Raw genomic sequence first — 27,937 nt, forward strand, 5'->3', positions numbered from 1 at the left:
ACATTTTTTTATTGTTGAAAAAGGAGGGGAAAAATTTCATCACGAACAGCTGATCGTCTGTTCAAAGTTCGAATCGTCGAATGTTGGTTCTTACTTCTTACCATGTGGGTTGCTACTTTGCATACTGATTCCAGAAAAACGTGTTTCATTACAATACCCCAAAAATGGGGTATTAACTTTTCTAAGGTAAATGAGACTTGGAAATGTTTTTCATTCATGTAGAATACATATGGTTGATTTCAGATTATTACAATAAAAATCCAGCAGTCCAATATTTCTGCACCTCCTGTATATGCTACTTGCATAGGAGAAAATGGACTTGCCGAGAACGAAGATGTGGTTATCGGTGCACAGTTTGCCAGATTAAATGGCCTGGTTCCTGATTTGGAGACAGCCTTTGAAATTTTTTCAAAAAATGTGCCAATAGCATCTTCAGTCATAGCTGAACCATGTGTGGAAGAGGATTGGGAACTACTGGTAACGGTTTAGTTTTAAAAACATTATGTAGCCAACGTCAAAGGTTTAACATCTTTTGTAGGAGCTGAACGTGGATCAAATTCAGTCTGAGCTCCTGAATAAGTATGTAACTCAAACGTAATCACAATATTCCTTGTTCTTACCAAAACATTTGTTAGAGTTCGTGTTATTTGGTCTGGAGCAAAAATACCCATATGGCTTAGTGATTTTGTAAGCCTTTCTGTAAAAATAAGTATGGGTAGATACTTTTTATTATTTTGGTTTCATATAAATTTTGTCTTTCTCACAGTTGAACTTGAGCCTAAAGAACCTGTTGCACTACTTGCTGTAGACACTGAAGTCCATGTCTGTCCACCTAAAGTTCAACCTCATATAGGTCCAGTAGTTGATCATCAGTTATCTTCGCTAAAGTCTGTTCTGCTAAATCTGCTGAATCAACATCTTCCCAAAACTCCTGAAAAATTAATTAGCACTGCCCTAGAACTCAGAATACTCCCAGTTGAAGAAAAAGACACCTTTCTCAGATTAGCTCTAGAAGACAATCCTGATATTGTTATGCAACCTTATCAGGCATTTCTGTCTAAGGTTCATTGTGGCATGTTTGACAAGAACCAGAACTACGTCGGCAGCATTAAGAATCATGAGCGCACCTCCTATTTTACTATACATTTCGTCGAGAGTAGTAAAAACTGGCCAATCTATTCAAATGCCATTTATTTATCGGAGGCTATTATTCGCCAGCTAAGTTTAAACGTGAAACAGCGTACTCAAATGCTGGTTCAACTTGATGATCCTCTTAATCGATGCGAAGATGTCAGCTTTTACACGTTTGTTGAGGTAATATTCCGTATTTATACATATATATATATTTAGATTTCATAAAATATCTTAAACCTTATTGTTAAATACTTTTCTAGGACTACGATTTAAAAGAACTTGAAAAAGATGTCAAAATGTGGTTACAGTCGGTTACGAAGGACAAAGTTAACCTTCTTCTCAATCACGGACAGCACTTGGATATTCCTTGCCTAGTGAAGGGGAAAACAAATCGCATATTTATTGGAATTGAATCAAAAAGCCCAAACTCCAAATTTTGCCGTATCGATGAAACTTCGTTGACCAAAATTCTAGAGAAGCTGAAAGTTAAGCGTATACGGTTAACGAATGCGCCGCAGTATTTACAGCTGCCGGAAACCGATTTCCATATTCCCGTAAAACATTCGATACAACTCGGGTATGTCGTAATATCTTTAGCAAAAAAGTAGTCACATAATCGACCTTTGGTTTCAGTGGGGTTAGCGGAATACTCGAAGAAGCCATGAATTTCCTGAAAACTGGCCTTGGTCTCATTGATAACAATGTGTGCTCTTCGTGCACGGGATGCCGCCATGGGAATTTGCTTCTTACTGGTATCAATGAGGCCATAAGAATTTTTTATCAATAGAGGTTTAATATTATTTTTTGAATTTGCAGGTCCACGCGGGTCTGGAAGAACCAGTATTGCACGTACTATTTGCAATCAACTAGAAAGTCAACCATTTTATGTTCACTCAGTTTTGATAGATTGCTCATCATTAAAAGGTATTTGCCCGACTATTATAAATTAGTCTTTTGAGTGAAAACAATCTTTTTTATCAAGGTAAGAGAGCAGAGACACTCCAACGTGATTGGGAAATAATGTTTCGACAACTACTCGATCGGGAACCCTCGATCGTGGTGCTAGACGATCTTGATCTCTTAGTGAGTGCTCCACAAAACGATCAAGATGACACTTTAAGCGGAGAAGCGTGGTACTACAGAAGGTTAGCTCTCTTTTTTCTCTTGTTGATTACTGTTTACTAATATGTCTTCTTGACAACGGATGTTTCTCGGATATTTTAGACTTGCCGCGCTGATCTTAGAACTTGCTAAGAGCGCTCCTCTTCTGAATCAAGTCATGATCATTGCGACAGCTATAAATGGAAAATCACTGCACCCGAAGCTTTACAACTATGAATCGAATCATTTCTTCACATGCGAGTTGTCAATCCCTCCTCTTACTAAAGTAATTGCCTATCCTTACCTGAATGAATACCCTGCTGTAGCTCTTCAGCTGCAGATCTGAATCGCAATTTCACATAAAATCTTGTTTAGGACATGCGATTGGAGATGGTGCGAAAAATGTTGGAAACGGATGGCTTGAAAATCGAAGATAATATTAACCTGAATACTACAGTCTCCCGAATGGATGGATACGTGGCCATTGATGTTCGTCACCTAATAGATAAAGCTACGCATTTTGCTGCATCTGAAGCAGGTAAATGAAGACCTACTTAGTGTAATCCTTCCGCTTATGTTTCTTTTAACATTGCACGTTAAAAACGTTACAGGCTCTGTAAGCGAAACTGTGGTGAAAGCCAAGCATTTGGAACTTGCCGTGGAAGACAACGTTCCTATCGGATTACATGGCATTGATTTGAAGCCTTCGGTAGATAACCGAATCGCTTGGAGCGACGTCGGGGGTCTCACCCACGCGAAAAAAATAATAGTTGAAACTCTTAAATGGCCTACCCAGGTATAAAATTGGTTGTTTACGTTTTTGGATTGCTGTTTGTAACTAAAATTTTGCCATGTTTTAGTACCCAGAGTTGTTCGCCCATTGTCCTATCAGGCTACGATCTGCCCTTCTTTTGTATGGTGCACCTGGTACCGGTAAAACAATGTTGGCTCGAGCTGTAGCTACTGAATGTGAAGTCAACTTTATCAGCATCAAAGTGAGAATGAACTAAGGTTTTTTCCCAAATGAAACTTTAATATGAAGTTTCCCTTCCAAACAGGGACCAGAATTACTTTCCAAATATATCGGAGCTAGTGAAGAAGCTGTTCGTGATACTTTCCGACGGTAAAATTTATTCCCAATCACTACTCATTTGCGTAGAAAATTTAGCTTTTGCTTTGGCGTATGGTATTATCAATAATTAGCGTATAACTAGTAATTTATTTTTTTTTCAATTTAATCTGTTAATACGTGTTTGTTGTATTTTGAATTCCAGGGCCAGAAGTGCCAAGCCGTGTATCCTGTTTTTTGACGAATTCGACAGCCTTGCTCCGAGGTAGCGTGTTCCTTCATTATTACGATTTTTTAATATTCAGAATTTAAACGAGCCATTTAAAAACACAATTTGATAATCATGGGCTATGTTGTGGCAGTATAAGCGAATCAGCCACACAGAATTAACGAACGTTACTTGGATGGGCTAGAGCATGTTTGATGGGAGAAAGTCGAAGGTGGTGGTAATATTTCATCGCTGCCTTTATCAAAAGGTGTCATTGTGACATGGGGCGGTGTGTTATTCGAACACAAAGCCTTGCTCATTAAGCACCCATTCACTTGGGGTCCTTCTTTTTCGTTCTTTTCCTTCACTGTTTGGGGTTCGGCTGTTTTATTTGTGTTTCGCTCGCGACCGTCTTTAACAAAGATGTATGTTTTTTGCCCCTTTGTGGATCGACACCGCTCTATCCGACAGCGAGCTTCATGTGTGTAAGATGATGCATACACTCGGTCGCCTGCTGCGTGTCCCAGCACCTAGCCATATACTCCACAGCAGTGTTTCTCGTATCCGCTATCAGATGTAGAAAACGCAGGGGGACACCTTTTTTTCCCCTTTCTGATTTTCACAATCGTTTTTTCGTGTTATTTTTAAAAGCCACAGCGGGAGGGGGGGACTTATTATTCATACAATTTTTACCCATTTTTTTTATTATTATTTTTTTCTTGTTTGTTGATGTCTCACAAAACCTATTCTGTTTTTGGAGCTCTTAAAAGTTTCTTTCTCTGAAATAATAATTCCCGCATCTACTCTTCCCCTCCGTGTTTTTGTTCTTCCATGTGTCTATGCTTGCTCTTGTATTTGAAAACGTTTTTATCTTCGTAATTTTGCAGGCGGGGCCATGACAGCACAGGTGTAACGGATCGGGTTGTCAATCAATTGCTCACGGAATTAGACGGGGTGGAGGGCCAAGAAGCAGGTTTATGGGTGCTGGCGGCCACATCGAGACCTGACTTGATTGATCCTGCCCTTCTCCGCCCCGGCCGTTTCGACGTCTCCGTCCGTTGCCCTCTGCCGGGCAAGGTACTTTTCGAAGCTTCTTCTTGTCTTGTTTTTTATGTACGTGTTTTTATTGTTGTTTTTTTTCCGCTTTCTATCTTTTAATTTGATTTAAATACTAGAATGTGTTTGTATTTCTGTTACCACAGGATGAAAGGTTAGACATCTTGAAGGCGCTCAGCTCCAAACTCCATCTACCTGACGACGTCCGATTGGATGAAATTGCGCTCGAGACGAAACATTATTCGGGCGCGGACCTGCAGGCGGTCCTCTATACAGCCCAGTTAAAGGCCGTGCATCAACTGACTCAAAGTAAGAACCCAAACAATCAGTCTGACTGAATCAATCGTGCCGTAAAAAAATTCTATTTGAAGAAAAAGCCTATCGAGCCTAGTAAAGGGAAAATTCTTTATTTATTTTTTCCCCGTAGATTATGAATATTGTATGAGTACCGAGTTTAGATTTCTGATGAGAAGCTACAGGGGAAAAAAACAGCAGCAAAAGAGTCTAGAAAAGATGTATGGGGACTTTATTTATTCCTTGCTTTTAATTCTTATTTTTCTTTTCTCCAACAGAACTGATCAAGATTTATGGTACCAGTTTGCTCCTCCAGTCATAGAATTCGGTCTCTTTTGTACCTTCCTTGGAATTGCAACGTCGCTCGTGGGGACAGTCCTGCTCGAAGCTTGACATATAGTCGCATATTTAGTGGATGTCCAGAATGTCGCGCGATAAGAGCGTTAACAAATTGCCAGGATTATTCATTGGTTCGTTGCATATTTTTGTGCATCGACAATTTTCGGGAGGAAATAAGGAAAGGCTATAACGAGCCGTGTTTGTACGTTGCCGAATCCTTTATCAGATGTTGTATGCATGTTTTCTTTATTGTATGCTTTGGCTTTAGGCGACAACAACAAACCGTCTCCAATGCGTATCACTCATCAGCTGCTTATGAACGCTCTACGGGAGACCCGGCCATCGGTCACGGCTTCGGAGCGGCAGCGCTACGATCGAATGCAAGTCATTTGTTTACTTCTCTATATATCCCATACTTCTTTTTTTTTTTTCTGACTTGTTGTCCAACAAAATAAAGTGACTCGATAGAAGAAAGGAATTAAATCCAGTAACGGGACATATTTTTGATTTATGTTTTTCTTATCCGTTTTTCATATTTGATTCTTTTTCATGCAGTTACGAGAATTTTGACGCTGGACGCAGTGGTACGACCGATGAGCCGGGTCCCGCGCGGGTCACGCTGGCTTAAAAAAAAAAAAAAAAAAGAGGACGGCGGGCGAAGAAGGAGGAAGAAGGCAATCTGCATCATTCTACGTGGAACGTCTTCGAGCGACGTGGAGCGACTTCACCTACAAGGTAGGAAACCTTTCATGCATTCTTTTTCGTTTTTTCCGGAAAAGAGAAATCCTTCCATCTTTTTACCGATGGGAGGGAAAGAATCGAAAAATTCCGGCGGATCTTATCGTGTACTGACGTTCTCTCAATGATTGCCAGTCGAGGAAGAAAAGGGTGGGGGGTAAGCATAGCTGTCACACGTGAAATAAGAACACCCGACGAGCTGGCGTTTGTTCGCCCTTTTTTATTTCTTTCGTTGTGTTATATTGAATTCAATATAACACAATAAATAGACGAGTGAAAACCTCCAGCGGAAGGGAGAGGGGAGCGAGGGGTGCGAAGCCCGCCCCTTCTTTTACGTGCATGTGTGTGTGTGTGTGTGTGTGTGCAGACAGTCGGTAACTGATAAGCGATTTAATAACGACTCTAAAAAAAAAAAAAAAAAAAAATTGAAAATGGGAGACTAAGAAGATTAGAACTTCGTTCGGATGCCCTGAATGCTCGGATTTTGTTAGCAAAACCGACACGTCGTCGAATTTTTCCGCTGTTTCGCCATCGGATTGACTTTTAAACACGGAGTTGGAATAAGAGGCAACAAAGGAGGTTTAAACTGGATCGAGTTTTTTTTTGGAACTCTTGTGAAGTTTATCAACAAGACAGTGGCGACCGTGTCGTAAAAGAGATGATAGTTTCTTTTTTGTGTCATTCTCTTTCTGCTTTTCGCCCCATCAGTTGTGCGACTGTGACAGGCGATATACTACTAAACTGTGCGCATTCATTTCTATTCCTTTTACTCTCGTTTTTATTTTTCGAGTAAATGGAATAGAGAACTAAGCCGATCTTCTTTTTGTAGCGTTATTATTACTATTATTGTTATTATTCCAGCCGATGCGAGACGATAGCCGCTTGATATATATACTGTGTTTTCTTTGCCTCCTTTTGTGGAGCCCACCGTGCTCGAACTTCTCCTTCCTTTTTTTTGCTGTTGTTGTTGTTGATGCTACCCATTCAGTTGGTACATTGAGGCAACCGTCGTCGACGACGACATCGTCTTTTTGCCGGAAATGAAAAGCCCACTCCAGCCCGCGCGCGCGGCAGCCCCACCAGCTACCGGAACTGCTGGTAGGCGACAGGAGAGAATAGCTAGCGATAGGAAGAAGGAAAGAAAAGAAAGAAGAATAAGAAGATCGACAAGATAGTAGCTGATTCTTCCCCATCTCTCGTTGATTCATTTTCTCCGTTGCCCTACTCTGTCGGGTCTCCCTCTTTTTGTTGTCACAACTAGTTATGTCAGTTGGCCGCCTTGTTTTTTCTCTCCTACAAAGTCGGCGCTTGTTGATCCGTCAAGGGGTTTTCTTTTCTTTATTTTATTTTTTTTTTCTATCCGTTTTGTGATTTTCGCTACCGGAACAGTGTACTAACCACCATCGCCGTCCGATCAGCGGCTCTAGGCAACTTGGAATCAATCGTCTTTTTTTTTTTTTCTTTTTTCGGTTGCTTTGATTGATGTCAACTTCTGCTCGAAAGCGTTGAATGCGGCTTCAATTGTAACGATTCTATCGCCATAGATGACTTTTTGAAAATTGCGTTTTGATGGGACGCCCAAGATAACAGGGTTTCTGTTTAGAGTTCGAGGATTGGCAAAGCGCTACGTAGAGACGTTTTCAAGTACCATTGACGCTAACCAAGCCTTCGGATCCCTCTTTTCTTGTTTAGTCCGTTGAACGCATGGCCGGCTTCGTGCGATGCCAGGCCGTGCGTGAAAACGAACGAGATTTGAAACACCTAGAAGCATCGTGCCTTGCCGCTGTCTTTCATTTGCCTCTTTTTGATGATGCGAAATCACTTTTGATTCCGCTCTTTTAGATCACCAGATGACTTTTCCGCCAATTGGCTTTTCTTTTTTTTTTTTTTTTTTTTCGTTTTAAATTTTTGTGATTGCAAATAAAGGGGGATGAACGGTTTGGTGTTAACCGGTTGGCAGACATGTGTCTGTTATCCCCGTCGGGGGGTTGGATAAAGGCCCTTGTGTTAGCACTCATGCGGATGGAAAGAAAGCAAATGGTGGGCGTCGGTGCATGATGTCGCCTCACTTTTCTCTACCCCCTCTGTTATCGTGGAGATTGAAATCCGCAGTTGCTGGTCAATTCAATTACAATCGCTCCGTCTCGACCCTATTGACTTTTTTTTTGTTCGTTTTCTCTTTTCCCATTTTGTCTCAAATGTGAACTGGGAAAATCGTTTACGAACTGGCAAATTTTTTTTCTTCTAAGAAAGTCGATTTGCTGCGGGAGCGAAGCCCAATCGATGAACCGTGTGTCTTTAAACGTTGATTGCCATCTTGTATTCGTCCTCGTCAAACTTCAAAAACTTGTAGTTTGACCAAGTTGACTTGCTAAATGTTGAACGACAGTTCCGCGTGAAACTGGATGCTCTTCTCCTTGTAGTAACCAACGCTTGTCCCAACGTTTTCCATGGTTTGTTTTACAAAATAAAGGGAGATTTTGAATCGGGGAGATTGGAAATATTCGTGAAACTATTCGCCAGCTCATTCTTTCGATTTTCATTGTCTTAATGGACGAATATTGCCAACTGAGTAAAGGGATATTTCTAGGTAATAGGGAAAAATAGAAAACGTGAACGTGACCGGAAGCGTACGGCATCTGCTTCTGTGTCATGGCATTTCCTCTGCCCTTTTTTTTATATTCTATTTCCCCTCAATTTTCCTTTTCCCTCCCTTTGGCAATTGATGCGTGCGTACCATATTGGCTGGTGTATAGACTATCTTTTTCCCCCTTTTGATTCGCGGCATTTTTTCCAGCACTGTGTGCTCTGAATAAACCATCGTTTGGGCCCGTCTTTTTTTTTTTCTTTTTTTTTTTTTTTTTTTTTTTGTCTGTGCGGCCGTTGGGTTGTGTCCGTGTATAGGAGCGTCGAGGTGATGATGGCGACGTGTTAGCGTATGTGTAAAGGAGGGGGGTAATTGACTGCCAATGAAAGCCCATTCATTGGCTTCACAATAGACGACTAACTGGGCCGATGAGTGCAGTGCGCGCACAGAAAGAAGAACCTCGTAGCGTCGCCCGAGTCGACACCAACTTTTCTGGCCACGTCATAGAAGCATTTCCACCTTTTTTTTTCATGCGCTACACTTTCTTGATTCATTTGATTTCAGCGCATGTTGGGATTATTAGTAAGACGTTTCGTTTTTCATCGATTCGTTCGTTTAGTAATGGCAGACGGTTTGTACTTGAATTTTTATGTTCTGTTCGCTCAGTTTGGTTTTTGTTTTTTTCACTAGACTATGTGTGTTCATCGCACAAAGGTTGGGTGAAGAAGGGCGAACGTTGTGGCTGGTTCAAAGAAAATGGGATACACACGTCAGATGTTTGTTTTCTAGCCCGACGATAGAGCCAGGGTGGGTGGTCAGTCGGGTCAATCTACACCGCCATTGCATAAACAGTGGATCAACGTATTGTGGACATAGTGGATCGTGTTGTTGCTCACTGTATCGTGCAAGTCGAGCCTTTTTGATGACCGATCCATTCTCTCTTTTTATCCGCTTTTTTTTGTGTGTGTGTGTGTCCCCTTTCTCCCATCGCTACGCCTATTCTTTTTCGCTGTTTTGTGTTTGTGTCTGGCAATCGGGTTACACACAATATAATCTACAAGGTTGGCCTCTATAGTGTTATTCTTGTATACTCCTTGGCAAGCGCTATTCCAAGGGGGGGGGGGGGAGAGGTGTTGTCCCTTGCTTTTCTTTACTTGTCTGCGGTGGGGGTCGGGGGCGATTGAGCGGCGTTGAACTGTGAAAGGCGCTGCCATTTACGCGCACGTATAGCCCACTACCATTCGTGTAGTGTAGCGCATTGCTGGTCTGTCACACACACACACTCGCACAAAAGTCTGTGTGTTGAACCTAAAGTTATCCTTCTCCTCCCACCGTCAGCTCAGCAACCGACACACAATAGGTGCAATAAAGACGGCATTCAGGCCAGGCGACTGGGCCAGCAACAGCGACAAATTGCTGATCTGATTGCAGCTTCGTGTCCTCGACTCTTGTCCTTCCTCTTATTCTCCCTTTTTTTTTCGAGGAGGAAAGGGGAGAGGATTTTCTTTGCTATCTTTGGTTATGCGACCGTGGTTCCATGGTGCTGGGATCAGCATCGAGACCTTCCCTCGTATTGCACTGTCCGTTTTTTTTTTTTTTTCAATAACAATACAAAAGCGATGCGACCGTCTCTCTTCTTGGTCTTTGTGCGTCTATACATATGTATACTCTACGTACACAAACAGGGACGAAAGAAGAAGAAAAAAAAAACACAATAGATAGAAAACTCTGGAGTCGGGATTGTTCAGCGTCCAGGGGCTGTGTTGGCTTACCGCGATTGTGTCCAAATCGTTCAAACTTTAACGTCGGGGGCCGGCCCGGAGAGAGTGAGGGGAGGCATGTAAAAGATGAAGGGAAATGGTCGAAACAGTTAAACTCAGCAAATTTTAACTTTTTTTTTCTTTTTTTTCGTTGAAAGCGTTTTGTGTTTTGAGCTCTAGCGTCTTTTGTGGCAATTTCTCGCGAAGCGAAGGAAAAATAAGCGGACGACGGAGGACGCATCCGTTTTGATTTGTGACGAATGCGATGTGCATGCACCGGTCTTGAATGGGATTGTGCCATCTCGAGGTTTTGAGGAACTGTTTCTGTTTATGCATCCCCCCAAGGATTTTGGGCTCTGGTCAATATTGATCTTTCATCTTTGGCCTCTTGTGGCTTGATTTTCGTTTCACTTGAAAATAAGTATTTAAAAAAAGTATGCAAGATTCGCAAGTCATTGAAATCGCTGGCCGGCCTCGACCAGCGATTTCAATCATTCAAGTTGTACCCCGGCAACAAACAGTTGTTGTAGCTACCTTGAGACCTTGTACAGTGTTGTAAACGTACCGCATCACACTCGTTCTCAGCTTACAGAATCACCTGTTCATACCATTAGCGAATGGATGAAGCAGAGTGACATCTGTTTCGCGTTTGCATTCAAGTTCTGGCTGTGCGCTTCGTTCACGTTGAGCGTGAATGAATTTTCTTTTTCTTCCCTTCGTTTCTCTATCTCTCCGAATCGCCATACACACGAAATTTTGTTGAATCAGCATAGCTGAGTCAACAACTCGAATGTGTATTTGTGGCGTCCATTTGCTAGGCATGTGTTTAAAGCCCCTTCGTAGTAATGTACATTCAAACAAACTAAACGAAATTACGAACTGGGACAAGTACGTCGCCCCACTGGCACACCTGTCAATGTCCCAACACGTGCCTTATATAACTAGGAGCACATTTGGTCTCCTAGTCAAGTCAGGTCAGTCAAGTCAGTAGCCTCGTCAAGTTTTGGTAAAAATTAAAAACGAAAAAAAAGAAATGAAACAAATTGTTGAAAAAAAAGGCCGTGTTGCGACATCACACTGTTTAATGCGTCCGTATTGTCAGTCCTTTTTTCTTTCCTTTTTTTAACAACCGGAATCCACTTAAAACACTTAAAAGCGATGGTGGCGCAATGTTTGTCGCATCTTCTTTTTACTTGACGTCATAATAATATCATTGAGAGTGTGTGTGGAGGGGCTTTTGTTTCTAGTTGTGCGATGCACAACAATCAGCTCTGTGATGATGTGACGATAATAGAACGGCCGTCTCTATTTGCCCAAAGTGCCGGAATGGAGAAAAGAACGCAAAGACAAATAAGAAAAAAAAAAGACAAACTATTAAAGAGAATAGCCGGCAGATGAAACGAAACCGCCCATATTTTTTTTTGGCCCTCCCCATCTGATTAGTTACATTTCACTCGCCCTTTTTTTTTCCTTCTTTTTTGTCTGTGCAAGTGTGGTGGCAGGTCTGTGTGTGTGTGTCTAAGACACAGTATTATACTTTTTGAAAAATGAAAAGCGAAACGATATCGGGTGGGGTAGGGGTTGGGGGGTTGGGAGAGAGATGGGGACGGGATCGCGGCAGTTGTGTGCGGCGAGGGTTTTTGGCGGTGTCCTTTTGATGACGCAAAAGCGCCGCTCCAACTACTCTCGTTTTCGTTTCATTTTCTCTTTAGTCTCGACTGAGCCTTTTTTTTCAGGCCTCCGATAAAAGGAAAAATCTTTCGGCCCGCGTTGACAATGGGCAACGACAAAACGGTAGATAAAGAATCACCCCACTCGCCCACCCATTGGTCTGACGTTCTCTTGTCTTTCTTTAGTATTATTGCTATTATTATTATTATTATTATTTGGCGTTGTTTGTCGGGATACGGGTTGCAGTTCATTGTGTTTTAAACTTCGTAAAAAAAAAAAATGAAGCGGTGGTGGGAAACAAAAAAAAAAATTGAGGGCAATTAAGCCACAAAGTCCTCACTTAGTTTCGCCATTTATTCATTTATTGGTTTACGATGTTCCATTTCATATAATTGTAGTCGTAATTGCAATGGTCGCCTTGTGTTTAGCGCTCGAACGCGCCGGGAATGTTTCTTGTTTTTGAAATTGCTTTGCCAAAACGGGGTTCAACGTGACGACACTGCCTTTTGTGTGCGCTTGTTTGCCTGCTCTTTTCTTTCGAGTATAAACCCCCCGTTGCGGTTGCGAATGAGGGAAACGATATGGAAAACAGACAGAAAGAGAAAAGGCCTTTTTTTTTTTTGGTTGAATGTGGTTTTTGTTGTTTGTTTGATTTTTACGACGATTTGGACGTTTCAATCGTTAGTAGAAGGTCAGAAAGATTGGGAAATTCCAAAACCGAAAAACGCCAAACAAAATTGGAAATAAAAACGAGAAAAGGAGACGAGACAGTATGAAGAGAAAGAGACGAGGGTAGACGCATATGGAATGTTTGTGATGCATAGTAGAGTCAATTATAATTTTTTCTTTCCTTTTTTTTTTTTTTGTTGTGGATTACACTATTCATGATTCTATTCAGTGAAAAATAGACCACAAAAAAAAAAGAGAGAGAAGAAAAGGAATAGATGGGGGGGGGGTTTGTGTTTCATTCTTATGGAATTTTTTTTTTCCTCTTCTTGTTAGTAGACCGTCGAGAGAGGGCTGTCAGTTCACTTGTCTATCATTACGACGAGTGGTCCTGCTGCGGTCTTGTCACATCACCTGCTGAGTTGGGCCAGCAGACAACCCGAAGCCCGGAACTCGTGGGCCAGCATTTTGACGGGAATCTGCTCTCTCTCTCTTTCTTGCTTCGTCGTCTTTTTGGTTCGCTCCAACTGTGCAGGTTGTCCTTTTACCATTTTTTTTTTTTTTTTCCTCCATTCCAACTCGTCGTCCCTTTTTTTTTTCTCTTCGTCGTTTCTTTTATTTTATCCGCCTTATATTCCCGTACGTAGTGACATTTGATGCCAAACTGGACAAGCGCACGAGCCAACAGGCCACGGGCCCATTCTTTTTTTCCCCCCTTTTTAAATTATGGGTATTTCACAACGTTTAAAACACAACAGGATTTTTCTGAATTTGGCATTGACTTGACTCCACCTGTTATCGTTGTTTTGTTGGTGTTGCTGTGTTATTCTTTATTCTCTCTTTTCGTCCCTCAAACACTTAACAAAACCAAATCACCAATTGCCCCGCAACAGACACAATGGGCACCAACATCATAGGAATGCACACATTTAAACAGTCACACAAGAACACAGCCGTCTCTCAGATTTTCTTTTTTTTTTTTTTTTTTTTTTGTTATTTTTATTTATTTTTTTTTTATTTGTCGTCTTCTTTTTCTTTTTTTTTTGCCCTTTTACTGGAATTCCGTGAGAATTTCCCTTTTTTCTCTTGCTATTTTTACAGACAGGTTTAAAATTTGAAAAGGGTTTAGAACAGCATAAACATGAAATGGCCTATGACAAAGAGAAGCAAACCGAATACGCAAAGCTCAAACTAGTCAGGGACGGATCGCTTAAACAACAACTTTCGGGGATCCGGTTATCTATTCCAATCCTTCTGTTTGTTTCGTTTTTTTTAAATACTTTTATTCTTATTCTCGAAGTTATCATTATTTTTTTTTCAAATCGAATTTTTGGGAAATTTTGAAAGTTCAAAAGAGAATTCACGAATTGTTGTCTTTACGCTGGCTACGAACACTGGGCTACAACATCGAAAGTAATAATGTTGTGATTCGAGTTTTACAAGATACTGGATAATGAACACCGATGTTGGCGAGGTGTTGGTATAGGTGAAGTTGCGTTAATCATTCCGCCTCGTTGTTCTGCGTGCATCTGGTGATGATGGTGGTGGTTCATGCTAACACACAGTGGGCTACAACTGCAGCCCAAATGAGCCGATGTGCTGCTACCACCACTTGGGCTGCTGTTGGTCGATGGATGGTGAGGATAAGACGCGGCGGCTGCTGCTGCCGCTGCCGCAGCCGCTCCGTAATGAAAAGGAAAGAGACCCGCCGCGGCGGCCGCTGCCATGGTGGCAGCCATCGATGGCGGTGGAGGTGGTGGCAGGAGTTGCACAGCTCCTGTCGATGATGCCGGAGCGCTTAATAGATTGTGCGGTGTGGAGGAGACGCTTTGCGTGCCGCTACGGGCCGTTACGATGGGGCATTCCGAATCGTAACTGGAAGCGGCCGATATGGGTCGACTGCTGTTGTTGTTTGACGTGGGTGATACCCTGTCGTCTGGCACTGGAGATTTCTTCGATGAAACGGACTCGTGTATGGAGCGCATCATTTTCTGGTGGGCGGCCAATTGCGAATCGAAACTGGCCAGATATTGTTGTTGTTGATGATGGTTAACTGAATGGTGTTGAAGACCGGCCGAAGCAGGATGAGTCAGCGGATTGAAAACACTTGAATCCATGCTGTAGTGGTACCAAGGAATTTGGACGGCGGTCGCGGCGTGTAGCGCTGGATGGCCGAGAGTGGCGAAACCCAAATGGAGACTGGGCAACTGAGAAGCGAATAACATACGCGAATAGTTGAATTCGGCTCTTTCATTGGCCGTTCTGTCGCTCGCAACGGCCGATGTCGAGCCCGACGAGGAAGCCGATGACGAAGAAGCACTTGTGTGCGCTGCTGGAATCGTCCCACCGATCGGGTCAGGTGGCGAGAAAAGGGAACGGTTGAAACTGGGCAACATTGTCGTATTGTTTGGTTGGATGTGGTGGTGAGAATGCGTCGGCAAATGGTGCGAAATTTGGTGATGACGATGCGAACCCGTGTCTACCGAATACGGATAACGGCTGGATTCTTTCGGTTTGCTGCTGCTACTCAATCCGGTTTTGGGTTTGCGACGAGGTCGGTACTTGTAATCAGGGTGCTCCTTCATGTGCAGCGCCCTGCATAATTCAATGTTTTTTGTTTTTTTTGTATTGGCTGTCATCGTAAAATCATTTTGAAAACAATTTTGACGTTGCGCTTTTTTTTTCTCCTTTTACCTGAGTCTTTTAGCTTCATCGATGAAGGGCCGTTTCTCGAGTTCCGTCAACATCTTCCACTCGGCACCTGTTTTTATTTGAAAAAAAATGTTCGTTGACGGGGTGACTACGATCTTGATAATCTGATTTCGTTTATTCATTTTTTTTTTTTTGTGAAAGACACGAGTAGTTGAGGCAAACCGGTACAACCGCGACTTACCGAGCCGTTTGGAGATCTCTGAGTTGTGCATTTTCGGATTATCTTGAGCCATTTTACGTCGCTGACCTCTTGACCAAACCATAAAAGCGTTCATTGGCCTTTTAATGTGATCGCTGTTGATGTTGTTGACGTCCCTCACGTGTCCGTCCACGGGCGATGACGAGGTCGACGATGACGATTCCACACACATTGTAGCCATTTTGGGACAGTAAGCACTGGCTGTTGTAGGCGGCAGATATGACAATTACAAAGAAACACTGTCCAGATGCACACGTGTCGCGCGGCGGGAAAACACGCATACGGTAATAGCCAAACTGGTCACGAACTGAATTGCTGCCACCGTTGTAGTTGAATGTGATATACGGCCGAGACCCGACCGAACACGAGACCTTATAGGACGTGCACGACCGCTAGCCTGCCACTCGAGGGCTGGTCGGTAGGGGGAGGTGTGGGGTGTTGGCAAAGGAGAAGCGTATGGGAGGGTGGGGGTGGAGTGTGTACCAGTCCCGCGCCGACGCAGAGATCCAATGCGGGAATCTCTTTTCCCTAGTATACTATTTGCCTTCTTTTTCCTTTTTCTTTGTGTGTGTTTCTTTGTGTGTGTTTCTTTTTGTTTCGCCTTCGGTTCGTTTGGGAAGATGGTAGAAAGAAGAATGAGAGGGGAGAAGAATGGAAGAAAAGAAGGGGTGGCGACGTTTATGTTACAGCCTGCTCAAGATTGGCGATCTCTTCCCATATGCGTGCACGCTCACGTGACGTGTCTTTTGTTCCCATTGGCAAAGAAAACAATGCCCTCCTCTTTCTACCCTGGGATGACAAGCTCCTCCCTACACCGGAGGTACTTGGCATTCTGCCTTTAACCCGCATCACCCCTTTTGCCTATCACTGTGATATACACTCGTATGACAGGCGTCATTTCTTGTGTCTCCCAATCCCCCTTTTTTAAAAATGATTTTGTTTGTACGGGAATTTCACACGGTTCATCAATTAGGACATGTTGAACATTTCGAATAGCGAAAACGTGCGCCTTCCGCATGTTCCCGGCTCAGGTTGTCGCTTTGATTCATATATTGATGTTGTCATTTCACATGCTAACCAATTGTTGGTGTTTTTTATCCGTTCGGCTAGCGATGAATTAACTTGATTGCACAGGTGCGTTAGCCAGCGGCGGCAGTTACTAGCAGTAAGCATGCGTGTTTTACTGTTGACAAAGTGAATGAAGGTTCTACTTTACAACTATTTCATTCATTTCAGTTAGAAAAAACGTGACTTCCAAGAATATTTGTTGAGTTTGTTTGGTTTTTGTGTCTGTATGTGTTAATCTAGTTCGAGCCGTTTCGAACTTGACGCGTTGGTTGAATGTTGAACAAGCGAAGTTTTGGTGTGTTCGCTATCAGCTTCGTGGTTTTCACGCTAGGTGGCGTTACCTGTCAGCAGAAGGCCTCTTTCAATCACGAATTTTGCACGACTTTTCGCCTTGTAATGCCTTTAAGGATTTGACTCGAACCGACTTTTTATTTTCGCTTTTGTTTTTCCTTTTTTTCGTATACGTGTTCAAAAAATTTCTCCGTCGTTGGGTTAGTGCCCGGAACTAAACTGGAACATCGAAAAAGCGGTCTCTGTTTGGTTATTGCTTTGTCGAAATGAGATGCTTTTTGATCAGCGCAAGCTCTGAATATTTTGCTGAAAAGGAGCTCTAGTTGTGAACAAGTTTGAACGATGAAAGTTGCTATTCACGCTGGACGTTGTACGTAAAAAAAAAAATATTGGGGAAAAGTTGGAGGGGCTAATAGGTAAAATCGTAGTCAAGAAAGCGTGCGGTTTTTTAGTAGATCAGAGAGGTCTCTAATGATTTGGTTGCACTTCATTCGTTCGACCGGACACAGACAAGATATTGAAGCCTCCCGCTTTTGTTTTTGCATTTTGTTATTGTTCTTTGGTTTTCTCCGGGGTTTCTGGTGCTCTGCGAGGTAGTGAATCGAACGGAAGCGTACTTGAAGGAATGTTCTAGCCTTTTGTTCCGATTTTGCTTTGACATCCTAACAGCAGCTCAACAAAGTTTTCCAAATAGAGTGGGATAATCAGAACGAAAGAATGTGTGCATTCCTTCTGGCTCTCGTTTTGTACACAAAAGGGTGAGGGGATCGAATAATGTGAAGAGAACCCGCAATGTCACGGCTGTATACGTACCATATACATACAAACAACGATGACGACGCGTACGGACAGAGAGAGCACAGGTGAACGGGAAAAGTGTAAAGAAATTTGAAGAAAAAAAAAAAAAAAAAGATATCCCTGAGTTGTGTTTTTTAATTACGTCGAGATGTTGGGTGCATTCCAGTCGACTTGTTTTCTGCTTTCCATTCACATTTCATAGAAAAATAACAGCCTTTTTTTTTTTCTTTTTGTTTGCTGCTACTGCATTGAGTCAACACTTACGTTCTTGCAGCCCCCTTCACCCTCCCACGTTTTTTCTTTTATAGGCTGTTGACTTTTAATTGAGATGATTTTGCCGCCCCTTCTCATTTTTTTCCGTACGCCTTTTCAAAAGTCTGGGGGGCTTTTGAATGTGCCATTAGTTACAGTCTTTCGTTTTTCTTGAAGAAAATCCAACATGAAAAGAAAGTTTTGAGCTCAGGAAGAAAAAGAGGGGAAAAAAAAAATGTTGAAGTCTCTTCCTGTCGTTTCAGTCTCGCTGTCATGTTTTGTTGTCGTCAAAGCTCTGCCACTGTTATGTGTATGGAGATGCTTTTTAAGTAGAGGAAGTGTGGAAGAAGTTGTCACTTTTTCCCGGACACATCTTCTCTTTATCTTGTGTTTCTCCTCCCAAATTTTTCTTTCTCTTTTTTTTTTTTTTTTTTTTTTTTTTTTTTGTTCTCTTGCTCCTTGGCCGATGTCGATGTCGTCTCCTCGTTCTTCGTTGTCCCCTCATTATTTGATTGTTTACTTTTTTTTTTTTTTATTCTCCCGTTTTTTTTAAATAGGTTTTATTTGGTGTTTAAGGGAGTTGCAGGGAAGTGATGGCTGTTGTTTCGCTTTTCGTAGAAATCAAGTGTCTTTAACAGCAACAAGGCACACTTGAGGTTTTTCATGAAATAGAAAAAAGAAGAAAAGAAAGGGTTTTTTCAAATTTTATGACAATAGTTTTTGGAATAGCGAACAAAAATAAGCATTGCCGAGACGTACCTCTTTTCTTTTTTGGACGATGTCCATCCTGGAAACTCTCTTGTCTCTTTTGGGGAGGCGCAAGAAGAAGAGAAAAGCAGCAGCGTCACCCAATCTATAACGACACACTGACAATTTTTTTTTTTTGCCTTCTTGTTTGATTTTTCATTTAAAGATTTTTTTTTGTCATCTTTCATTTCGTAAGCATCAAGAGAAAACAAAGTGACGCGAAAATTTTTTGGGGGGACAGGTTCAATCAGCTCTGGTACGAAAATTTCTTAAAATTGTATTCTTTGAAAAGTTTTGTCTTTAATTTGGAAATTTCCGAGCATTTGTTAGCTTTGTTTAATCTCTTTTCTTTCGTTTGTGTACTCGTTTAACTTTGGCTAAAAGAAAGGAAATTACGAGCATTTTTTTTTTTTTTTTTTTTTTTTTTTTTTTTTTTTTTTGTAACAACTAGTCCATTACAGTCGACCGCCTCCTAAATCACAGGGAATTTTTGGAGAAACGACTCGTGAAAAAAAAAAAAAAGTGTTATTCGCCTGAATTATTGAAAAAGAATCTCTTTTTTGCATGTTGTACTTGAGGCATTTTGACAAGAACACCGTTTCTTCGATTTTTGGGTTGGAAAGAAGCTCCATCAACAATTGGCGTGCATAAACATAAACAGTCCAACAAAAGTTTTAATTTTTCCTCTTGTTTCAATCACGTTTTGATGTCGAGTTGAAAAGCACAACAAAGATGTTGGCGGGGTGTAGGTGAAATGTGTTTGACCGTATTGTGTACCAAACAGAAGGCTCTTTTTGGCTTTTCATTGACGTCGTCGCGATCAACTTAATGAAGTATTGTATGATTGTAAAAAAAGGCTGTTGAAAAGGAGGTCGATATGTTGTGCTTTTCTGTTGCTACTTTCACAGAAGGAAAAGAAGAAATTGGGCGTCATAAAACCTTTTTTTTTTTTTTTTTTTTTTTTGCAATGACATCCTCTCGTTCCCGCCTTTTCATACTTTTTCAAAACTGCCTTTTGTGCTGTAACAAGTTGTCATCCTTTTCTTTTCAGCAAGTCATGTCTCTCTTTCAACGTCTTCTATCTTGTCGCTTATTTTTAGCTCCCGGATAACAAGGTTTTTAAAGACATGTTTGTTATGATAGATGCATTTTCTTGCATCGTCTTGGTTCTGTATCCTAGGGTCGCGGTCAGTTCACGCTCGTGATAACAACTCACAACAGTTTTTTTTTTCTGGTAGCCCAACGTGAATCAACTTTGAAAAATATCGAAAAGCAATTTTTTTTTGTTTGGCTTCGTACCGAAATCTATGCGAGTCTTCCACATTCGTTACGCTTTATTGTCTAACGACGCATATTGTTCTTTCCTACCGTTACGACTGCTAGTGGTAGCCGTACAACAAATGGATATATTTTGTTATTGTTTTTTTTTTTTTTTTTTTTTTTTTAAACTGTGTCCCCGGCCGTTTGCGAACAACAGATAGTTCCCCTCCTTTCGGTTACGCCCTAATATTCTGTTTTTTTCCCTATTGTATACTCGTTTCACGTATGGGGGTCAACTTCAATGGAGTGGCATATTTGCTACGCATTTGGCTAATTTAATGAAAAAAAAAAACCTTTGTGTGTGTGTGTGTTGTTGAGGCAATTCGTTTCGCATTTGAACTTTTATTTTGTTGTTGTTTTTGTGTGCGTATTTTTGCAATGAGAAGTTCTTCGTCATTGCGGTTGTTTGACGTATTGCTCGACTATAGGCCTCAGTGTCTCTATTTTTTTTTTTTTTTTTTTTCAGGAAGCGAATCTAATTAGTTGTTTTGGAGTAGCCACTAAAGGAAACAGGCTCCGTGATGAGAATAAAAGGGGGGGGGGGGGCAGACATTGCGCTGGTAATTCGCTACGAACTGAAGAAAAGGTCGAACAAAACAAATGGAAGCCGGTTTTCTTTTTTTTTGTGTTTGAGGTGGTAAGCGGTCCCTATTCTGTCCCGTTCAGCGACACCTGCTGTGAGAAAAGGCAGTGATAAAAAAAAAAAAAAAAATTTTTTTAGGGAGGGGGGGGGGGAGCTTTGCAAGAGTCATAAAAAGACGTTGGCTTCCACTGTGCACTATATGCCTATCTATTGAAACCCCCCTCCATTTTGTTTTGTTTATCGGAGAGGAGAGTGAGAGAGAAAGAAAAAGAGAGATTCTTTTGCGCCAGCGAGTGACACAAAAGAGGGCGTTTCGTTTTGCAAAAGAGATTGTCACGCTCGAAGCTCTTTTGCTTCATGTTGGATCTTTTTCGATGGGATGTCGAGGCCCATCAGGTGTCTAGGAAAAAGCTCTCTTGCTCCTTCTTTTTTATTCTTACCTTCTCGTCCGGCTTTTTCTATGAGAAAAAGGGGAAAAAAAACTACGTGAGCCGTGACAGCGTTTTCTTTCCTCCTCATCGAGTCGAAAAGAAAAGAAAACCCCCCCAAAAAGAAAGAGAAATAAAAGCTACTTGTCTTCTTCAAAAGAGTGAAGACCGTGTTATGTTGGTGGACGGCCGGGCCAGTCGTGGAAATTTTCCTTTTTTTTTTTTTTTTTTTTTTTTTTCAAAACAAAACAAAAAAAATAAATAAAAGGTGGGATGTGAAGTAACTGACCGCGTGTGCGTGAAAATGCAACTACGTAAAACACTCGATGGAACGTGAACACAGCAATAAGAGGCTTTGGGTCCATCGCACTAGAGTTCCAACTTCTTGTTGTTTCTGCTGCCTTTTTTTTTGTTGTTGTTGTTCCGACCTTTTTTTTCTGTTTCTTTTTTTAAAGGATAACTTTGAGCAAGCATTCAACCGATGACCAATGCTATCTTCTTATTGCGTGCGTGGTTCTTGAACGATTCTGTTGCGTGTTTGCCCAGAGGTGGTACCACCATCTTTGTTTTTTTTGTTTTTTTTGCAAGTTCAAATGAGAAACGGTTTCAGCGCAGGAGAATTGAATAACGATAAAAGTACCTTTTATTTTAGCTCCCATGATTTTACTGGCGTTTTTTATTTTTTTTTTTAATTTTTGAATCGGTTTTTGCTCTCGATTGTTTCGCTCGTTGTCGTTGTCGTTGTTTTGTTGTTTTGTTGTTGTTCTAGACACTGTCCCGTCTTTAGTCTTTTTTCATTCTCCCTGTCTACTGCCCAAGAAGAAAAAGGGGACTCCGCTCTTTACAAATCGAATCAAAAGGTTATTTTCTTCTCCTTTTCTTCGCCTCTTTTGCTTTGACGAAACGTGAAGAGAATCTAAAAATTTTCGTTGATCGTAAACCCCCCAACTGTGCCGGCAGCCGAGAACGTTTTGAAACAATCTCATTTCGAGACAGAAGCAGTCAACTAAGAAACAGCAGGTTTCGTTTTTTTCTTTTTTTCCTACAATCTTTTTTTTGAAAAATCTCTTTTCGCCCATTCTTTTCAGGGCCTTTTACATTTCATTCTAAAGACTATTGATGATTTTTTTTTCTTTTTTCTTTTAATTTGGATTTGAAAAGGACAAAGAGAAATCGTGAAAATGAGGAGAATTTAAAACACCCCCGCGTCTCCATAAAAGGCTCCAGCCACTTGCTGAGTTGACATTAAAAACAGTACAATTCTTGAACATTTAAACAATTTGTTTTTGTCCACAAAGGTCATTGGGTTGATTCTCTTGCTCAGCTACTGTTTTCTTGGTCGTAGCTCATAGAGGGCGAAATGAGTTTGGCGTTTCCAACTTTTTTAAAATCCCTAATTCATTTCGCTAAATTCATTCTACTCTGACTGATTAAGATAGGCCACTAACCTTGAAATTCTTTCACCAGCCAAAGTAATAATTGCACAGATCAAGACTTTATTAGCGTTTGAATATCTTTCCGGCCAGCCCGAATACAACTCAAGTTGTCATGTGCACCTGAATAATGTAGTCTGCATCTATATGCGCTCGCTCATTCCGTTCTGTTCTGTCTGTCTATCTGTCCTTGTCGTCTGAGCTTTTGGTTCTTTCAATGCGCCCGTGACTATAACGAAGAGCGAACGCCAGCAGTATGGAACTTTATTGAAATGTAAGCCGATTAGAGCCAATGAAAAGCCGACTGGCGTGTCATTGCATCTCTCTTTCTCTCTGTCTGTGTGTGTGTCGATGGGAGGAGGGAGGGGGCCGCAGCTCTGTGTGTCTGTACGCTATGAGATATGACACGAGACAGAGAGAGAGAGAGAGAGAGAGAGAGAGAGAGAGGCCTTATTGTTCCCCCCCGTACGCGCATACAAAAAGCTTTTGCTGCTTGCTGCAGACAGAAGACACAGAGCCGGAAATTTCGCTCTGCTGCTGCCTGCAAAGGGAAAATCTTGTCACGCAGCGTTCCCCGACTTGCTTTCCAGTTGTTTGAATCAGCGGCTAATGGAACCTATTATGATCCGTAGTCGTCTACTTAACGTGTGCTTATTAAACGAAAACGCCTTCAGTGTGTATGCGGCATCTATTTATTCTGCGCCGTGTAATGTTCAAACCGATTCACGTACGTCCGCTAAAGAATAACTTCCGATCTTTGATTTTTTTTTTTTTTTTTTTTTTTTTGTTGTCTTTTTGAGTGAGATGCGAGACTCTCTCAAAGGACAGAGAATGCAAGGCGAATAAGTCAAAATTATTGATCAGGATTTGATGGCGTGATGATGAATGCACGTCTGGTCTATTCACTTCTTTTCTTCTTCGTCTTCTGCTTTTATTCAATTTTTTTTTTTTTTGTGGGATGTGACAGCCGACTGGATCATTGACTGGTTTTCCATCATCGCCTGATAAAGGACGGATTACGTTGGGCTCGTATTCATCCGCCATACATAGGGACGTCACGCAGACGTGGCGGGAACCGAAGAGATTGCCGCCCCTCTCGCCATCGATGGCATCTAGGCTATTCGATTTTTACAGGCATTTTTTTTCTTTTTGACCATGGATTCTATCATCTTTTCTTAATAATTGATTGAATTCACATTATTCGAGCAAGTGTTTGCGATCATTCGATTTTTTTTTTTTTGGGTGTGTGATCTGTTGGGTTCAACGAAGCACTTGATTTATTCTAAATGAATGTCGTGAAAGACCCAACTGAACCCGCTACACTTCCGTTTGCTTGATATTCTTCAGTTGCAAAAGTCACGACGACCGGATCTGTTTTGGTCTTTTGTTGCCATGCGTTTTTGCTGTCCTCTCATCCCTTTTGAGGGGTCGCTGAATTTCTGGCCTATTGTTGTTATTTGGTTGTCACTTTTCAACATATTAGCAACGCCCGATTGCGTCCTCTCTTGGGCCGTGTGCGCTGCTGTTTTTTCTCCCCTTCGTCGGCCATCTCCATAAAAATCTGTTCTCAATTCGAAACTGCTTTGAAACGATAGAAAGAAAAAAATCATCCCTTTCTTTCTTTCTTTTTTTATTATTATTGTTTTTTTAGTTTTATTAGGCCTTTTCGCTCATCCCTTTCAGTTTCAATGCCCTGAGTCTATACGTCGCTGTCGTGCGCTGTTGTTTATTCATGTTGTCGTCAACTCAGCTCCCATTTCTATGTATATTATGTAGGCTATACAACAGTAGCCTTAGCAAGGCCTTTTGATATCGGAAAAAGACATTTAACCTTTTGTCCGAAACGAGTATAGCTTGTGCAGTGTACGGCAGCAGAGCGGATTGACTATTCATTCAATCAGCTGCTGTTCTATTTTTTTTTTTTTTTTTTAAATACTGAACAACAAAAAAAAAAAAAAAAAAATGGGGGAAAAAAATGTATCTGAACAAAGAGTAGAATGAAAGAATGAGGGTTTTCTGTGAAAAAAAAAAAAAAAAAAAAAAAGAAAAGAAAAGTAGCTAAAATAATGATAATAATATGGAAATACAAAAGGGGGAAATTCCAGCCGGCCGTTTCCCTTTTGGCTCGTGACTTCGCAGCGAAACTATACATTTTGTTTATTTTCATCTTCTCTTGCTGTCGCCGTGTACTGTAGGAAACATATTTATTGGGTCGCTTTTGAATAGTAGACACAGCATATAGGGGGCTACCGTGCAACGAAAACAGTCATCCCTTTTTATTTTTTTTTTTCCCTGATAAATACCTTTCGTATCGAAAACATTGTTCCCGTTGCCGCTTGTATGTCCTGTCAGTCGACGCCCATGGTAACAAACGGACCTCATCCCCCCTCAACAACAAAAACGTACAAATCGACAACAACAAAAAGAAATGCGTTCCCGATTTTTTTTGTTGTTGTCATTTCCCGAACGATCACGCAATTCCGAGAGGTTCTTTTTTTTTTTGTTTTGTTTTTTTGTCTGTTGAAACATTTTTTTTTTTTTTATATTGTAAAGCTGTCGAATTTGTTATTTAATGGCTTTTTCTTTTGTTCTAATGTTCCACGCTGACATAAGATTTAAAGCCATCATCATTACGTGGAACGGAGCGAAACAATTGATGTATTATGACCGTACAGAAAAAAAAAAAGAGTAGCACTCGGTGCTAGTTTTATCTTTTGCGGCCATTGTTTTCGGTGCCCGTTTCTCCGTAAATGATTCAATCCAAAGCGATTGGAAATTTTTCTTTTATTGACGATGATCATGGAAAATCTAAAAACAAGTTCCGGACACTAGGAGGGTCACTTTTGAATTGATTCCAGCATTTTTTTTTTGTTTTTTTTTTTTGTTTTCTTGTTGTTGGAGTTTTTATTTTGAATCTTTCAGTTCCAGTCTAAATGCTATTGAGCTCGAGTAGAAGAAAAGTGACATCGCAAAAAATGTGCACTTTCTTTTGAACTGTTTTTTAAGGCACCGCTATTTCGCACCTGCGAAATACGCGTTTCATGTTGAATTTCCGGTTTGTCTTTTGACAATGACCTACATAGCATCCTACTACTTGAACACACCTATAGATCCGCACCCCCATTTTTTTTTTTTTCGTCTAAACTGATGTGGATCACGACACTCAATTTGACTGCGACTTGTTTGATCGATAGCATTTTTTTCCTTTATTGCCGTGGCCCCTTTTCACGTCGAATGATAACGGCAACCACAATCACCTCTTGTCCCTTATTCACCTCTGCCTTATTTTTTTTTTATACATAAACAGTGAGGAAGTACAAGCGGGCGCTGGTGTAGAAAATCGGAGACGGGCCCGTTCTGTTATTGACTCGATAGACAGGATCTTTAAAAGCGGAAAACTCTTTTTTTTTCTTCCTCTTCTTCCTCTTTTGTGTACCTCTCTTTGCCGCGCGTACTCTCTTTTCACTATCAAAAAAGAATAAAAAAGGTGTGTGTGTGTGTGTATGTGTGTGATGATGGACACACACACATACACACACCGTGAGCTGCGTTAATTAGCGGTGGCCCGGTGACGAGCGCACGACGGCAACAGCAGCCGCACACATGCGGCCCGATCGACACAATAGGCCGCCATCGCTGCTCGACAAAAGATTGAAAAGGATATATTTATATGTTAAGGAAAGCTGAGTTGCAAAGTGTGGTAGTGTGTGTGCTCACCGTGGTAACACCGGCCCACTGTGTCTAATATCCTCCATGCACTGTGTGTCGTTGGCTTTTTTCTCCCCTCGTTTTGCCTCTTTTCTATACAAGTTGGCGGAGGATAGTTTCCTCTTCGATCCTCAACCACCACCCAACCCTCTCATTTCTTAGGAGGGGCAGCCTTGTCCGCACACAATGAAGGTGTGGACAACAATGCGAGAAAAAAAAAAAAAAAAAGAAAAAAGAAAACCGAGGGGCTTGCTTGTGAGAGGGGAGAACTGTCTTTTTATACACAACAACGGCTTGTGTTTGAGCCTTTATTTTCTTTCTATTCTCTTTTGCGTACAGTGTAGAGTGAACGCTGCGTGATGGTCGCTAGCAGATTCATTAATTCCTTTCAGAGCTTGTGGTGGCTGTCGCAGCCTGTAGGTTCGATCTCTTTCGGGGTCCCTTTCCCGAAGGCAGCAGCCGGGACCTTTCGCTCAATTCACGAGTCAGATAAGGCGAGGAAAGTAAAAAATAAACGACTTGTATTAATAGAATGGCCAGTCTACCTTCAAAAAAAAAAGAAAAAAAAGGAACCCCCCTCCTCGACTGTTCACGCTGCGACGCGTCTATAAAAGCCTTTCGTGTGTACATACACAATGTCCAGTTTTGGGAGGGAAAGGGGAAAGAATGAGATTGGTAGGTGCATACAATTAAAAACAAAGCGATAGAGAATTTGCCGTCTCTCTTTTGTCGTTGATGACATTTTTTTCTTTCTTATCGACTCGTTCAATACCGCCGGATTTTTTGTTTTGATGAATTTCGTAGGTCCCCCTTCTTTATCTTTTGAAATAATGAGGAGACTAGGCGTAGCCAATCAATCTCATGCTCGTCGATGTCTTTTATCACCATCCAAATGTTTTACATTCGTATTGTGCACAACGATAACATCTCTATATAATTGGAAACTAATTTCTTTACTTTTCTTTTTGTTTTTTTCTCGTGATGTTTCCCTTTTTTTGTTTTTTCGTCTCTGTCGAATTTCTCCGGTCCTCGTCGTTAAACAGGTGCGCGGTTTGCATGCCCTCAGAGCCTTGGCATCTTCCCGTTTCATCCGGAAAATGTGGATGGACTTGTACACTGTGGCCGCCTTTCATCCGCACCGTTTTTCTTACACGCGCGTGTGTTAATTTTCTTCTTTTGCTGTCTCTATGTTGTTTTATAATGCGCTCCAACATGACACTATTGATTGAAGACGAACGAACTTTTTTTCGACGTTCAAACGCCTTCCTCCATTGCGAAGTTGGAAGTGAAAAAAAAAAAGAAAAGAATTAAGGCGGTTTTTTTTTTATCGGCAAGAACACGAAACAAAGGAGAAAAACAATCAAAGCAAATTTTTTTTTTTTTTTTCAGATGAAAACTTTTCAGTTGGTGAAAACCATCAAGTTCTTCGTGAGTTCTTGTGTGTGGGTGCATAACATAGTTTGGCTTTTTTTCCGGTATAGAAGAAGAGAAGGGAAAACTTGAAAAAAAAAAAAGGGTGCGGTAGTGGTATTATGTAACAAGGGAAGAAAAGGCTACCCTCAAAGTAATCATGTCGTTGCCATTCACACCAGATTAAGTTTTATTTTTTTTTTTTTCATGTCTGTGTGTGTGTGTTTCCCAAACGAGCGAAAAAAAAAGACTGTATAATAGCGTAGTATTATATTATATCTTGGCTTTTATTCAATTCTCTTAAAGGGCGGGGGGGGGGGGAGAGAGAGAGAGAGAGAGAAACGTCCTTTTATTCACAGTCCTCG

The 27,937-nt window shown here is 41.3% G+C and overlaps 2 protein-coding genes across 3 annotated transcripts; one reads left to right on the top strand and one right to left on the bottom strand.

The window, feature by feature from the left end:
* The first annotated feature begins 65 nt into the window (after window positions 1-65).
* Window positions 66-27,342, top strand: LOC130703370 (peroxisomal ATPase PEX1-like). 2 transcript variants are annotated; one of them, XM_057524863.2, is made up of 20 exons: window positions 66-186; window positions 244-477; window positions 539-579; window positions 636-709; window positions 767-1,314; window positions 1,395-1,711; window positions 1,768-1,886; window positions 1,951-2,058; window positions 2,117-2,279; window positions 2,359-2,521; window positions 2,611-2,773; window positions 2,847-3,031; window positions 3,096-3,230; window positions 3,294-3,358; window positions 3,510-3,569; window positions 4,400-4,589; window positions 4,715-4,877; window positions 5,470-5,581; window positions 5,757-5,936; window positions 27,206-27,342. In XM_057524863.2, the coding sequence occupies exons 1-19, from the start codon at window positions 103-105 to the stop codon at window positions 5,827-5,829; spliced, it is 2,997 nt and encodes a 998-aa protein (XP_057380846.1). In that variant the 5' UTR covers window positions 66-102; the 3' UTR covers window positions 5,830-5,936; window positions 27,206-27,342. The 2 variants fall into 2 exon arrangements, with proteins under 2 accessions (XP_057380846.1, XP_059352340.1); XM_059496357.1 differs by lacking the exon at window positions 27,206-27,342 and adding an exon at window positions 23,422-23,439.
* LOC130703636 (transcription factor Sox-1a-like) lies at window positions 13,340-15,847 on the bottom strand. Its single transcript, XM_057525075.2, has 3 exons — window positions 15,517-15,847; window positions 15,318-15,384; window positions 13,340-15,218 (listed from the first exon to the last, which is right to left on the bottom strand). Exons 1-3 carry the CDS (start codon window positions 15,713-15,715, stop codon window positions 14,060-14,062), a joined length of 1,425 nt encoding a protein of 474 aa, XP_057381058.1. The 5' UTR covers window positions 15,716-15,847; the 3' UTR covers window positions 13,340-14,059.
* Window positions 27,343-27,937: the final 595 nt, after the last annotated feature.

This window comes from Daphnia carinata, chromosome 7 (assembly GCF_022539665.2).
Source record: "Daphnia carinata strain CSIRO-1 chromosome 7, CSIRO_AGI_Dcar_HiC_V3, whole genome shotgun sequence".
In the NCBI taxonomy this organism is placed as follows: Eukaryota; Metazoa; Arthropoda; class Branchiopoda; order Diplostraca; family Daphniidae; genus Daphnia; species Daphnia carinata.